Below are 16,032 nucleotides of genomic sequence, written 5' to 3'. Positions count from 1 at the left end.
ACTTGCAACGTGTTTCTGTTTGAGTTTGCTCCATGTTGGAGAAATCTACAACTGGTTTGTAAAATCTACTTATGTTTATAAAGGGGTTCAATGAAGCATCAGCCATCTGTGTTTATTTTTCTGGTGCTGAATTATGGCCGCAAAACTCTCATAAGCACCCATCACTTCTGAGTGTGAGAGTGTCAGAACAGTCATAAGTGTGAAGACCAGTCATAACCGTTGGGTTTTCAGTGCCGCTGTAAGTTTGAATAGTCACTATGTATACTATAACGTTGAATGGTTGTAAGTCAAAGGCTATCTGTGTTGGGGACAATGCGTCCTTACAGATTAACACAGTTGGAAGGGATTGTGTAGGTCATCTAGTCCAACCCCACACCCAAGCCGGAGACCCTACGCCATTTCTGACAGATGGCAGCCCAGTCTCTTCTTGAAAGCCTCCAGGAATGAAGCTCCCACAACGTCTTCTTTTTTAATGAAGTTTTTATTAAATAAACATTAAAAACAGTTGAACACAGTGCGACTTTCTTGGCTGTCATTTTGCCCATACATACTACAGCATAGAAATAAATGTAACAGTTAATTTTCCCTTTCTCCCTACATTGTTGATATAGTGCTGGTTACATATTTGTTTCTCTTTGCATTTATATACTGTACATTTATATACATATTTGCAACCTAGGTTCTTTTCCATCTCCTTTTTCTCTGTGTAATCTTTGTATTCATGTCTTGTTTGTCCATTCTATTTCGTTTTCTTTAACTTACAAAACTTTTAACTTTCATTCCTATAAAGCGTCAACAATTTCTTCTTTTCCTCGACTCCGGCCATTGATACATTTTACTCCAGACTTCACAATACTCTGTCTCACCCTTTAGTTTCTAGAGCTAGTCTGACAATCTCTGCATAGACTAATGTTTTCCTTATTATTTCGCTTTCTATAGGGGTGTTTTCATTCCTCCAATTTTGGGCATACACCAATCTCGCAGCTGTTATTATATGTATCATTGAATATATTGTTCCTTTACTGTATTACTCATCTGTAATTCCCAACAGGAACATTTCTGGTCTAAACTCTATTTTTTGGCTGGCCATCTCTTCCATCCATACCTTTATTTGCCACCAGCACTTTTTTGCTTTTACACATTTCCACCACATGTGATAGTAGGTAAGCTCCCACAACTTCCGAAGGCAACTTCTGTTCCATGGGTTGATTGTTCTCACGGTCAGGAAATTGTTTTCAGGTTAAACCCTGCCTTCCACGGAGGACCTGTATGCTGCACCCTGAGTCAAAAAGGGGGGCTGTGAAAACATCTACAGACCCCTCACATCCCGGACAGAAACTGTTTCAAGTCCCACCCTCAAAACGACGCTATAGAGCCCTGCACACCACAACAACGAGACCCAAGGGGAGTTTTTTCCCCAATGCCATCACTCTGCTAAACAAATAATTCCCTCAACACTGTCCAACTATTTACAAAGTCTGCAGTACTATTACTATTAATCTTCTCCTCACTGCTTATCGCCCATCCACTCCCACTTGTGACTGTATGGCTGTAACTTTGTCACTTGTATCCTTACGATTTATATTGAGTGTTTCCTAGTATGATTTGATTGCTTATTGTACCCTATGTCTATTATTAAGTGTTATACCTGATGATTCTTGACTCTTGATGGATGTATCTTTTCTTTTATGTGCACTGAGAACATTTTCACCAAGACAAATTCCTTGTGTGTCCAATTACACTTGGCCAATAAAGAATTCTATTCTATTCTATTCTATTCTATTCTATTCTATTCTATTCTATTCTATTCTATTCTATTCTATTCTGATTCTCTATTTTATTCTAATTCTATTCTATTCTTTGTTCTATTCTATTCTTTATTCTATTCGATTCTCTATTCTATTCTATTCTATTCTATTCTATTCTATTCTATTCTAATTCTATTCTATTCTTTGTTCTATTCTATTCTTTATTCTATTTGATTCTATTCTATTCTCTATTTTATTCTAATTCTATTCTATTCTTTGTTCTATTCTATTCTTTATTCTATTCGATTCTCTATTCTATTCTATTCTATTCTATTCTATTTTACTCTACTCTACTCCACTCCACTTCTATTCTATTCTATTCTATTCTATTCTATTCTATTCTATTCTATTCAACATTCCATTATTCTATTCTATTCTATTCTATTCTATTCTATTCTATTCTATTCTATTCTATTCTATTGCTATTAAGCCTGAGAAAACTCTATGCAACATGACCCAATTGTGGTTCCAATTTCTGACCTGGCCAGTAGAGGGCGATAGAGGCCCAGGAAATGCCAGCCAGAAATTGCTGAAAAGTTCAGCTTTGCCCTGGCCAAGTGGATGAAAGGCTGTCCTGGATTCCTTTGTTCCTTAAGTATAGCAGGAGTTTCATACCATGCTGTTATTTCCAGGGGATGACAACATTGGTTAGGCCAGGCTTGCTCTCCACAGTCTCCTCCTATAGGTCAAGCTCGGCCTCCGGCTCTGCAGTCAATCCCCAGAAGCCTCCCGACCTTCGAGCCTTTCTCAGCTCTGCCAGTTGGCATCTGCCCAAATCAGGTGGGCAGGAGTGGAGCTGCAGACTCAGCCCTGTGGTGCCCCAAAAAACCCAAGAGACTCTTCGTTCAAGAATTCAGACTGGGGGCTCCTTCTCTAAGAGGATCGAAGGCCTGGAGACTAAAACATATGAAGAACGTTGGCAGGATTTGGGTTTGGCTAGTCTAGAGAAAAGGAGAATTAGGGGGGACATGATAGCAGCATTCCAGTAATTGAGGGGCTGCCACAAAGAAGGAGGGGAGCAAATTGTTCCACAAAGCACCAGAGAAACAGGACAAGAAACAACCAAGGAGAGAAGCAACCTGGAATTAAGGAGAAACTTCCTAACAGTAAGGACAATTAATCAGTGGAACTGCTTGCCTTCAAAAGTTGTGGGTGTTCCAGCACTGGAGGCTTTTAAGAAGAGACTGGACAGTCACTTGCCTGAAATGGGATAGGTTCTCCTGCTTGAGCAGGGGGCTGGACTAGAAGACCTCCAAGGTACCTTCCATTTCCTATTCTATTCTATTCTGTTCTATTCTATTCTATTCTATTCTGTTCTATTCTATTCTATTCTATTCTGTTCTGTTCTGTTCTGTTCTGTTCTGTTCCACTCTACTCTACTCTACTCTACTCTACTGTCAGCTGGTGCTCCGTTCAAAATCCAAGAAAGAAATACTTAGACTCTTGTAATTAGAGAAAATATATCTTTTACCGGAAGTTAAGTGGTCAGAGCCCCCCCCCCCCCCCCCCCCCCCCCCCCCCCCCCCCCCCCCCCCCATACCAGAAAATTCTGAATCTGGGGAAATAGGCACGTACATCACATATATCAAGGGAGTGAAATGTTCCCACCCCCAATAGTTGAAACGGTTCTTCCAATTAAAAGTTGTGAACTCCATCATGTGGACATCTCCAGGTGGTGATGATTAGTTGACCTTGGCTTACTCAGATAAAGGTTTGCAATTGCGCAGAGAAGAGAAAGCTAAGCAGGAATGAGAAACCCTCCCCAGTTTATACAATATCAGTAACACTTTCAGCTCACGTCCCATACATCTCCCCCTTCCACCACCCCCCACACCCCCGTTACTCATGACAGCCAGAAAGAAGCAAAGGAAAGGAGGAAGATCTTGAAGGCTGACATCTACTCTATCTACTCTACTATTCTCTACTCTACCCTACCCTACCCTCTACTACTCTACTCTACTCTACTCTACTCTCCCACTCTCTTGAAATGAAGGGGAAGGATTTATTCTTCTTCCCTGACTAGTGCCAAGGTTCTAACTGACAAACCCAACCAAAAGCCAGCACCACTGAGGCGATCCCATCTTTTAATGCAAAACTTTAGTGAGTATATTATATTGGCAAAGGTGAGGGCAAAATCAGATCTGACTATTTCCCATGCAAGCAATCCCACAGAGTTAAACTTCAAGTTGAACATGTTAGCACAAGATGAATGGTTACAGGACGTGAAAAAGATAAAACAGAATTATTTTGAACATGCGAATAAGCCGGGAAGGTGGCTAGCCTATAGACTTAAGAAAGAAAAAGAAAAAAGAGCAATCCAACAATTGAAGGATGCTGATGGTGCACTACAACATCAAATTGAAAAGAAAAAGCATATTGTTAAAAGTTTTTTTGAGGAACTATATAGTAGGGAAATATCCAACATTACTTAGAAGGAAAAGGGCTACCTGTGATCCCGGAAGAGGATAAAGAAGAGATAAACAGGGAAATAACATTAAGAGAACTGCAAGAGGCAATCCTGAAACAGAAAAAACAATAAGACACCAGGACCGGATGGTTTCCCTGGGGAACTGTATAAAACGCTCCAAGGAAAATTAGAAATTCAATTATTAGAACTCTATAATTAGGTATTGACAACAGCAAAATTACCTAAGTCATGGCGGGAGACATATATAACATTAATCCCAAAAGAAGATTCGGACCATCAATTAATTCAAAATTACAGGCCCATATCCCTTTTAAATGTTAATTACAAAATATTTGGTTTCTGCATGGAAAAGCATCAATTAGATAAAATTCTACAAGAAATGGAAAAGAAAATGATTTCAAGAATATATAACTTTCTACTAGATTTTAAAATGGAAGAGGAGGTGGTCAAAGAGATGATGGTGGTATGGGTGAAAAATGTTGGCCATAATATAGACCTGGAAAATTGGGAGAGAATGTGGGGATCGAATTACAAACTAATTACATCCACAGCATACAAGGAAAATCAATACAAAATGTTCTATAGATGGCACCTTCCTCCCGCTAGATTGGCAAAAATGTTTAATTCAGACCCAAATTGTTGGAAATGTGGAAAAGAAAAAGGCACTTATTTTCATACCTGGTGGACATGCCAGGAAGTGAAAAAATATTGGAATACAATTAGACAATGGATAGAAGAAATCGTGAAACAGAAAATTGAATTTAATCCATAAACTTTTTTATTAGGTATAATAACACAAAAATGCAATAAAACAGATAGATATGTTATGTTTCGTACGCACAATTCTGGAAGGAAAAAGGGGTTCCACCAGAAGGCATGGTTATTAAAAAAATAATAGATTGTATAGAGATGGACAGGCTAATGATGAAAATAAAAGACAGAGAAGATTCAATTTATTATAGGGCCTGGTATGCCTGGTATGAGTGGTTTAGAAATAAAAAGAAAAGAAAATGGCAATTAGGAAAAGAACGAGGGAATATGTAAATATGTAAATATACCATGGAGAAGATTGAGATGTAAGGATAAAAGATATTGATTTATAGTAAGAGTAAGATGTAATGGTAAAGGAATAAGTAAATACATATACTGAAAAATGTGAGGAAATGCAAAAGATGTCTTGATGTTGATAACAATGTGCAAAGTTTTGTTTTTATGTTTTTTTTAAATTTGGAAAATTAATAAACTTCAAGTTCTCTCTCCACTCTATTAGGTCAGGTCACATTGTCCCAATGGAGACTTCTGGTATTGTTGTGAGAAAGTCTTGTTCAGCTCTTGTTCAACACCTGCCGAAACGTCCTTGGTTCCCATGGCTAGCATCTTGATATCTGGAGCTTCGTTCTATTACCCCCTCCGCCCCATAGTTTGTTGGTAAGCTGAGAAGTGAAAATAGTTGCAACAGCAAAAACGCCATTTGAAGCTTGACACTAGAACTCAGATCTTTCCTCAAGTCTCCCATCCAAGCACTAAGTAGTGTCCAATTTCATTGACTTTTGAGATAAGGCTGGAGTCAGGATTCCTGTGGTTACCCCCATTTAAATCATGAGTCTCGAGCTAAGCTTCCAAAACTTGAAAAGGATTTATTGGGAGTTAACATGTCTGGCACTGCCTGGGTGTAGCCAACTCTGAGACACATCATTCATTGTCACCCTTTTGACCCTGGTTTCCCCCCCACCCCTCTGGGTGTATCATAATTCATATTTTCCAATGCAACGCATCCATTGCCAAGAGTCATCAATCATGCTCTCCAGTTAGAATTTTGTGCAGCAGAAACTTCAGTCACCTAGTTACTATCTTTGAAAACATTTATGGAATGCACTTTCGGTTTTGCAAGCTGCCGCACTGCTCCCCTCTCCCTTTCTGTTGGCAACTCTAAAAAGACCATAGAAATATGTTATGACTTGACAGGTGCAAAAAGCAGAACAACTCCCTGAATAGGCCAAAGGTCTTTCTTGATTGCAGATCCTCTATTTACATAAATCTCACTGCATCCCCCTGGAAGTTGCAGATAAAGGCTTCAATAGTCCGGTCTCTGTCGTTCCCTCCCATGGAACAGAGCAACTCCAATGCTGGAATATCTTTTTATTCCACTCTCTTCTTCAGCCAATGATTCTGCTACTTGGCCCTATGAAGATTTCTTTGCTCTGTTATTCCCAAGGCGCTGTCAGGCTCATCCTGACTTGGACATTTAGGAAAGAGAAACCCTCGACTCTGTTCTTTGAAGCGAAAGGCTCTTTACTAAAGTCAAGTGGTTATGGCATAACCAAAGCTGGATCTGATTATTCCTGCATAAAGTTTGCCTTTTTCCTCTCTCCCTTGACCAGCGTCCAATCATATTTGCTTTCAATGTTTTTGGAATGACTTTGAGGTTTCGTGCCTCTTTGGTGGAGTTTCGCATTCTGTTCTCAGGCTCCATATTTGATTAGCTGGTATATTCTGGTTTGACATCTCTGGTTCCTGTCACCCTGTCACCCTCCCCCTGCTCCATCCCTACTTCCCTAATTTCCTCCACCTACCCTTCCATCTTATGGCAGGAGGCCATTGTCAGCTTTGAAATTCAGCTGCCACATAATGGGAGGGTGTGTGTGGAGGAGTTGAAAAGTTCAAGATTATTCTGTATGTAGTACTAAGAAATTCCAGATGCAGTTAATTGTTTCTTGTGATTTATGAAGTGTAGGAGTGGGAGGAGAGAAGGTGGATTCTGTGTAATGCCCCTGAAAATATTTTCACTTTGTGAAATTGCCTTAGACGTACCAGATCTGTTCCTAAATTGTAGAGTTGTAATTGCAGGTATGTTCCAATCTCGGGTGGCAAACCTCAGATAAAGAATGTTTCCAAGCAAATACAACTCAGGCAAACAAAGCCACTAATCTAAAGGAGGATTAGAGAGAGGAAGTAAACATATGTTAGACTTTAACTAGAGATAATTAATTGTGTTAATTACTATGCTAAACAGTAACGAAAGTTAAGCAGTAACCAAAGTTAACCGATGATTGAGGATAACTAAAAATGTGTATAAATGCAAGACTAGACTCCAATAAAGATCATCATGATTCAGTTGATCATGATCAAACAACTCGACTGCCTCGTCATTACCACACTAAATAAATCAATTGGAGAGAATATGTCTTGGAGTGATTGATATCATGGATACTTTCTGGATGCCTTACAGCCACACTGTCAGCTGAAGCAAGTATGCTGGCATTTCTCTTGGAAATTGCCAATTCTCTGCAGCCCTCCTGATTTGCCCCCTCCCTTCCCACTCTGGAAAGACCACGCTGGGAATATCCACACTGAGGGATGGAGAGAAGGCTACGCCATGGAGGACAGGGCATTCCTGGGAACCCCTCGGCACCGTCATTAAGGAAGGGCACGAAACACAGCTCCGCTAGTGAGGATTCCATTGAAATACAATTCTCTTTGGAAAGTTCCTTTGATCTAATTGTCCACCTGGCAGAAAGGACGCATTTTGCAATGATACCAAAGAGATTCAGATTAGATTCAGATTCAGATTCAGAGTTGGAAGGGATCTTGTAGGTCATCTAGTCCAACCCTCTGCCCAAGCAGAAGACCCTACACCATTTCTGACAGATGGCAGCCCAATCTCTTCTTGAAAGACTCCAGGGATGAAGCTCCCACAACTTCCGAGGGCACCTTCCGTTCCATTGGCTAATTGTTTTTACTATCAGAAAATTCCTCCTTATTTCCAGGTTGAATCTCTCCCTGATCAGTTTCCGTCCATTGTTTCTTGTCTGGCCTTCGGGTGCCTTGGAAAATAGCTCGACCCCCTCCTCCTCTCTGGGGCAGCCCCTCAAATCTTGGAAGATGCTCTCCTGTCTCCCCTGGTCCTTCTCTTCCCCAGACTAGCCAGGCCCAGTTCCTGCAGCCGTTCATCGTATGTTTGAGCCTCCAGTCCCCTCATCCTCCTGGTTGCTCTTCTCTGCCCTCTTTCTAGAGTCTCAACATCTTTTTTATAGTGTGTGGACCAAATCTGGATGCAGGACTCTAGGTGTGGCCTTACATAAGGCTCTATAGAGTGGTACCACCCTTGATCTTGATTGTATCCCTCTGTTAAAGCAATTTAGGATCGCATTGGCTTTTTTGGCTGCCCCCGCAAACTGCTGGCTCATATTTAGGTAGTTGTCCACTGAGACTCCAAAGTCCCTTTCACCATTTCTTGCCTCTGCTTCACCCCGCAGTGTTTCCTTTCAGCCCTGCCCTGGGAACAGGAGATCTGACCTCGGATCTGGAGCATAATCCAAGTGTTTCAGAGGCATTCAGAGAGGGCAGCCTCAACTTGGACCCAGAACATTGCATCACAGCAGTAAAGAAATCTTGCCCTCCTCAGGTGAGGACACAAATACTCTAGTTCAGGGGTGTCCAACCTTGGCAACTTTAAGACTTGTGGACTTCAACTCCCAGAGTTCCTCAGCCAGCAAAGCTGGCTGAGGAACTCTGGGAGTTGAAGTCCACAAGTCTTAAAGTTGCCAAGGTTGGACACCCCTGCTCTAGTTTGTTCCTTCCCCCTGTTTCCACCCCTCCTCCCCAAGGGCGCAAGAAATATTTCAGAATTCTTTCCACACATCAGCAGCTGCAAGTAGGTTAAAGGGTTGAGGAACGGAGGGGGAGAAGGCCTCTCACTTCTTCTTTTGAAGGAAAGCCGATTGGTTGGGACACTGTTTTACCAAACGCTCCTGGTTTGCAATCTATGTCTCAACCTCTTTGAGTGACGTTTACGTGGGTGGCAGGTCTAGTCTTTGTGCCCACAGGAAGCCCTTTCCTTCCCCCAAAGCTTCTTCCTCCAGGGAGGAGATGTGCAACAAGCAAGCTGGCTAGGCAGGTCCATACCAGCAGGCTCAAAATCCCACCTTGAGACATTTAAAGTCGCCAAAAAGCCAAGTGAAGGAACAGAGGCCTCCCCGGGTAGGAAAGAACACGCCTGAAAAACCACAGTAAGATTTTGGACATTAGCAACACTCGTACCAGTTATAACTTGGTTTCCAAATCCTGCTGCAGGATCTGGGCCAAACAGATGAGGAGGGAGGCATGCTAGGAGGTAGAACTCATACGTTTAAATCCCACGGACCAGAGACCCTGGGAAAATCCCTAAAAAATTCTGCAGGAAAATCCCCCCACCCCATTTTCCTACTGATCGATCATTCTTTATTTGGGATTGCAGGATACCGTCTCCAGCTCCGTTCTCGGGGGAGAGGAAGAGAGAGAGAGACTTTTGGCTTCATGCAAGGAAAACAGTATCTGTCATTTCTTCAGTGGAAGAAGAAAAGGGAGGGGGGGAGATTGATAAATCCTTTCTTGATGTAACCTGAATATATTTAACCTTATATCGAATTTGTATAACCCGCACATGATACAATGGAGGGAGAAAAGCCAGATGGCCAGAACTATCACCTCTGAGAGGCACAGCCAGGAGAGGAGAAGATCATAAAAATTCCAGTGAGATGTGTCCTGGGAATCTTTGGAAAAGTTTGTTCTAAAAAGGGGGTGGGGGGAATTAGGTATGTCCTGGGAAACTGTGAAAAAGATCATTTCTACAGAAGGGGTGGGGAGGAATTAACATACTGGCTTTTGTTTCACTAAATACACATCGAGATAAGGGGAGGGGTATTAAAATGTGAATCATATTCCAATTTTTTTGTCTCAAACATGTGTGGCCAGATTCTCTAGTGGCTTTTCCAGGAGAGCCAAAGACTGAGGAAGGAGGAATCTCTTGGCTCTTTTCTGGATGGTTTTCAAGGATCTTGACATGTGGGTGGCAACTGGACCTTTTCACAGCACCATGACCAAAACTTCCCCTTGCCTTGTTGCTTGTTGCCTCAGTCACGTTGTTCGTATTTCTACAAAATCAGGAAAGTCACCCTGTGGCTATTTAGCTGGTTCACACCCACCCCCAGATTTGACGTCCGGCATAATTTTGGCCATTGGACGACTTGTCCTTTGACCCTGGATCGGAAATCTGGCTCTGCTTACAACCAACCTTGGAAGAGAGGTTCACCTGAAGACACCTCATGTGTAGTCACTCCTTGCTTTCAAGCGGTTGGGGTGCCTCCCTCTACAATGAAGAATTGCCCGTGTGTTTAACTAGCAGGGGTGTGCTTTGATCAACAAGGGAGCAGTTTGTGGTGTTGTGAGGTTGCCCTGGAGTCCCCACTTAAGGGACAAAAGCCGGCTGCCCAAATAAAAGCAGAGAGTCCAAGGCAGGTTGAAGTCGGAGTACAGCGGGCACCATGAGGAGAGCCAGAGAACAAGCGGGCCTCCTTTTGTTCTGCCTGATGATCGTAATCCACCGAGGGGCACAGGATTCCTCCTGCCCAGGTGAGTAGCAGGCAGGTTGGCTCTAGGGAGCCAGAGGGGCAGCGTCCTTCTGCCAGCCTCCAGGGATGGGAAATGTAGCTGAGGTCCAAAAGAAACACCCACTTTTCTGCTCTAAACGTTTCCCTTCCTTTGCAGAGTTTAAGGCCCTGGGCCTGAATGGCAACGAGACAATAGCCATCGTGCGGGGGAGCCCGGGCTTGCCAGGAGCGCAAGGGCCACGGGGCCCTCCTGGCATTCCAGGGGCCAAAGGTGGGTCTGTGGACAGAGGGGGAAGTGGGCTCCTGAAACTGACCCCTCCTGAAAGAAACAACCTGTCTTGCCACAAGGCAGAAGGGAAGTGCCACGAAATGGCAAAGGTGGCAAAAACTGGCAACGCTTCTTCCGGGCACTCAGCCTGTTGAGACTCCCCTTCCCAAAGGGGGCATTCCTTGGGTTAAGCCACCTGCTCTGGTGTAAGCCTGCACGAAACACGGAGGGGGATGGCAGCTGCCCAACTAGCCACCTTTCCTTTCCAGGTGAAAGGGGCTTGCAGGGAATCCCCGGGAAAGTTGGAGCCCCTGGGCCAAAAGGTAAGAGGGGGTTTTGGATTCCGGGGTCGCACAGGTGTGTTTGGGCAGCTGGTGGAGAGATGGGGGGGGCAAATTGGGCAAGGAACCCAAAGAAGAGACCCTAAAAGGGGGTGGTTGGTTTGCTTGAGTGTAGAGATCACACACACACACACACACACACACACACACACACACACACACACAGAGCGTCCCAGAACCTCACCTGTCTGAGCACCTGGGACCCATTTCCTCCCAGCAAATATTGCTACTTATGGGCTTCTGGGGTTCAGCTGCTTGGCGCCCCTTCTTGAACCCCAGTGATGCTGCCAGGCCCTCCTAAAGAGGAGGAATTCTGCCCTTCCCTGTCTCTTTTGCATTCCAGGCAAGAAAGGCGACCCAGGAGAAATGGGTAAGGACTGCGCCCCCGAGGGGGACAGCAAGAGGAGCTGCCTTGGATCTCGAGGCCTCAGCCAGCCTCTCGATTCTCTGAAGCAGAAAGGGGTTCCTGGCCTAATTGTACAGCTCTGCCCCCCTCCCCCCAATGAGCTCAGGAGGGCCTGAGGTTAAGCTAAAAGGGACTCCTGGCAGGCGGGCAGCCTCCGTCCCGCACCCACTGCAAGCCAGCACTGTGGTGTCTCTCCCTCCATGGCTTTTCCTGCCACATGGAGGGTGGGGTGGGTGGGGGGCAGAAATGGGCTTTTATGCACTCTTCTTTTTTTTGCAGATGAGAAGAGGCTGGAGGTGCTCCAGTGCAAGCGAGGTGAGTGAGTGTGTCTGTGTGTCTGTGTGTCTTTACTACCCATTATTTTCCTAGCTCCCCTCCCACAATTCCCCAAGAGAGTTCGGCCAATGCTGTGGCCAGACAGTTCCAGCTATCTGCAGGATTCTGCCTTTGCTTCAAGAGGAAAAAGGCAGGAAAATGGGGTTGTCCTAAAACAAGGTCCCATCTTTAAAAGAAACATGGCTCCTCCAAAAATATTTCGGGGGGAGGGAACTCCAGCCCACCCAATCCAATATTGAGAGCATCCCCCTATCCCCAACCTACAATGCCTGACTGCAATGACTCGGCCTCGGGGTGGGTGGGTGGGATGCAAATGTTTAAACTACCACTTCTGTGGGCGTGGCAAAATAGGCGTGGCCAGGGGGGTCATGTGACCAGGTGGGTGTGGTGGGTTTTTTTTTTTTTTGTTTTTTTGCCTACTGTGCCTCAGGGAAGCCTCCTGGGCTAAGCGGTACAATGGCAAGGGAGGGGGGAATCCGCTTTGCCCCTCGATTTAGATTAGCTGGAAAGCCAGAAATCTGACGATTTCCCGCTTTCTAGCTAATCTAAGTTTGTGCAGCACAGCTGATCTTTGGAAAACAGCTGATCGGTGGGGGAAAAAAGTAAAAGGAGACACCCTGATCTTTGAAGCCAAACCAGTTTGCTCCCAGTTGATCTTCGGAGCTACTGGTTCACCTGAACCAGACCGAACCGGTAGAATCTCCCCCCCTGCTCAGCCTGCTTGACCAACCAAAAGACTAAGAGTGGTCCAGGGTGTTTTGGTGAAGACCCTGGCACAGAGAGCACCAACCTCACCTGCCCTCTTTCTGCCCAGGTGCCCGAAACTGCAAAGAGCTCTTGAAAAGGGGGATGGTCCTGAGTGGCTGGTACACCATCTACCCGCAGGACTGTAAGCCCCTGGAGGTGCTGTGCGACATGGACACCGACGGAGGCGGGTGGATTGTAAGTCCGGCGGAGGGCGGCTCTTCCCAGGCCTGGCCAAGGGGTGCAGCCCTTTTTTTAAAAAAAAAAAATTATTTATACATTTTTTTCTTTTTAAAAATACATAAGTGCTTAATAAATAGTGTTTTGTCTGGATCAATATGCTTGTACAAAGTGTTAGTAAACTAGTAGTAAAAGTAATAGTTATAACATCTATACTTAGAATATCACAATTTACTAATTATAGTAAACTATATGACTTGATTAATATATATATTTCAGTAGTCTTTCATCCCCTAATTTCTACCTCTTTTATTCAAACATTGATAGAACATATCCCATGTTAAAAATATACTTTGTTTCTTCCTTATCTTTTATTATTAAGGTCAATCTATCCATCTTCGCACAGTCTAATATTTTTCTAATTGTACTTTCATCCTCATTTTTCTAATAGTGTGCAAATACAATTCTTACTACTGTCAACACATGTAATATTACATATACAACCCCTGGCCTTTATCATTATTTTTCTGGCAATATATCTTACAATAATATTTCTGGTTTTAAATCAATACGTTGCTTTATCATTTTCTCTAACCATGCGTGTATTTTCATCCAGATTTTTATTTTTTTGCTTTTGGACAAGTCCACCACATATGAAAGTCGGAACCCAGTATCTGATTACATTTCCAACATATCGCGGACATATTCTTAAACATTTTTGCTAGTCCTGCTGATGGTAAATGCCACATATCAAACATCCTATACAAATTTTCCTTATAAAAGGTTGCTGCTGTCAATTTACAACCCTAACCCTAACCCTATCCCATTTTTTTTGGCCATTGAGCTAATTTTATGTTATACCCCAAGTTTTTTGCCCATGCTATCATTGTTTTTTTCACCTGTCCATCTTCCATTTTAGCACTTCACAAATGACCATATATTTTCTTGATTAATTTTTCACCCGTCCCTAAAAATATCCGATCCAGGGCTGTTGGCTCTTTATAGAACCCACGGGTTTTTGCATCCTTCACATATCTTGATTGTATTTGCAAGTATGGCCACCGTGCTAAATCTACAGCAAATCTAAATCTATAGATTGCCCTGCTGTGGAAGGAGCCTTCCCTGGGAAAACGGGGTTAGGCTAGTGGTGACATTCTACTGCTTCAGCCCGGTTCGCGTGAACCGGTAGTAAAAAATGTGATTGTTTGTCCAAACTGGTTGTAAAAAAAAAAACAACAGCTACCGGTTCAGCTGAACCAGTTTTTTCCCCTCCCAACAATCAGCTGTTCCGACAATCTGCCGTGCCGGGAGCCCCCTCGCTGTCTTACTGCTTTGACCAGAGGCAGAAAAAAGAACCCCCAAAAGAGCAGGGGGCGGCGGGGGGGGAGGGGAGGTTTGCTGCAAAAAAAGAAGCCACACCTACCCAGTCACATGGCCCCGCCCTAGTCCCGCCCACAGAACAGGTAGTAAAAATATTTGCATCCCACCCCTGGGTGATGCCCCACAGCAGACGCACCCAGGATTGCAACTTTGCTGCTTGCCAGGAATGGAATGAACCCGAAGTCAAGTCTCTACCAGGATGCGGCCTGGAAGGACTCTGGTGTGTGTGTGTGTGTGTGTGTGTGTGTGTGTGTGTGTGTGTGTGTGTGTGACTAGCACTTCTGGGTGGAGAAGGCCAGCCCTGAGACCCCTAAAATTTGGGAAGGGGAGGGGCATGGGGAGAAAAATACTTGGATTTCTAGACCTGCCCGGAGAGGAGGTGAAGGGTCGCCATTTTGTCCCTCAGGTCTTCCAAAGGCGGTCGGACGGCTCGGTGGACTTTTTCCGGGACTGGGCTGCCTACAAGAGAGGATTTGGAAACCAGCTGACCGAATTCTGGTTGGGCAACGACAACCTTGACCGCTTGACCTCTCTGGGTGAGGGGCTTCGCCTTGCAGCCCTGAACCCTCCTGGCGCAGGGCCCCCTCTGGGAAGAGCCTCCAGTGGGCCCTCAGCCCCCCTCTGTGGATGGAGGAGGCACCAGAGAAACAGGCAAAACGGGGCTGTGAGTTTTGTGGTGCCAACGGAGGCAAACGGCTCTTTTCTTCCTCCTAGGAAAGAACGAATTGCGTGTCGACTTGATGGATTTCAACAATACGGAATCCTTCGCCAAATACGCGTCCTTCCAGGTGGCGGCAGAATCCGACTGGTATCGGCTAACTCTGGGCGCCTTCAAGGGGGGCCCTGCAGGTGAGTCCCTGACCAAATCCAGGGGGTCTCAGCATCCTTCTCCATGAGCCTCTTGGAATTGGGCAGTGCCAGTCAGGTCAATGAATGCCTCCCTGGAGATGCTCTGGGCTGGCCTTCCAGGCACCCATCCCCCGCTTTCTGCCTCCCAGGTGACTCGCTCTCCCAGCACAACAACATGCCCTTCTCCACCCGGGACAAGCGGCAGGACCCCAAGAAGTTCAACTGCGCTGAGAGGTACAAAGGGGCCTGGTGGTACAAGAGCTGCCACAACTCCAACCTCAACGGGAGATATTGGCTGGGAGAACACAAGTCTCTTGGGGACGGAATCAACTGGAATAGTGGGAAAGGCATATACTACTCCTACAAGCGCTCCGAAATGAAAATCCGGCCTGTGGCTTAGGCGGCTTCTTCAGCTGATGGGCTTTTCTTTCTCTGGGATTCCAAAGGGCATCTAGTCCATCCCCTCTGCTTTCGATTTGTGACCTCGATACTTTACAAAATTCACATGATTCAATGATTTTGCAGAATTGGAGGTGGGGAGGGGGCTTTCCCATTTGCTCCCCTTCAGCTCTACTGGAGTAGGGCAGCCAATGGATGTTAAATAAATAAATAAATAGAAATATGATCTTCAACCAAGCCGAGGATGTCCAAGTTTGCTTTATTCCTATAAGAATTTATACTAGCGTTTTCCCTATTTAATTTAAGAGCTGGGGTGGCGCAGTGGTTAGAGTGCAGTACTGGAGACTATGTCTGCTGACTACCGGCAATTTGGCAGTTGAAATCTCACCAGCTCAAGGTTGATTCAGCCTTCCGTCCTTCCGAGGTTTGTAAAATGAGGACCCAGATTGTTGGGGGCAAGAGGCTGACTCTGTAAACTGCTTAGAGAGAGCTGTAAAGCACTGTGACGCGGTTTATAAGTCTCAG

The 16,032-nt window shown here is 44.7% G+C and overlaps 1 protein-coding gene across 2 annotated transcripts; it reads left to right on the top strand.

Moving 5' to 3' along the window:
- The first annotated feature begins 8,568 nt into the window (after window positions 1–8,568).
- On the top strand, window positions 8,569–15,744 carry LOC113431152 (ficolin-1-like). Of its 2 annotated transcripts, none has more exons than XM_087944187.1 (10): window positions 8,569–8,641; window positions 10,400–10,626; window positions 10,762–10,875; window positions 11,142–11,195; window positions 11,557–11,583; window positions 11,899–11,934; window positions 12,770–12,897; window positions 14,666–14,795; window positions 14,974–15,108; window positions 15,258–15,744. In XM_087944187.1, exons 2-10 carry the CDS (start codon window positions 10,539–10,541, stop codon window positions 15,506–15,508), a joined length of 963 nt encoding a protein of 320 aa, XP_087800313.1. In that variant the 5' UTR covers window positions 8,569–8,641; window positions 10,400–10,538; the 3' UTR covers window positions 15,509–15,744. The 2 variants fall into 2 exon arrangements, with proteins under 2 accessions (XP_087800313.1, XP_087800314.1); XM_087944188.1 differs by having other exon boundaries at window positions 10,397–10,626.
- Window positions 15,745–16,032: the final 288 nt, after the last annotated feature.

This window comes from Notechis scutatus, chromosome 15 (assembly GCF_049901735.1).
Source record: "Notechis scutatus isolate UNSWTSFEM ecotype Mainland chromosome 15, rNotScu1.2, whole genome shotgun sequence".
NCBI classification, from domain to species: Eukaryota; Metazoa; Chordata; class Lepidosauria; order Squamata; family Elapidae; genus Notechis; species Notechis scutatus.
The sequence above is the reverse complement of the archived record's forward strand: the minus strand, read 5'-3'. Positions and strand labels throughout refer to the sequence as shown.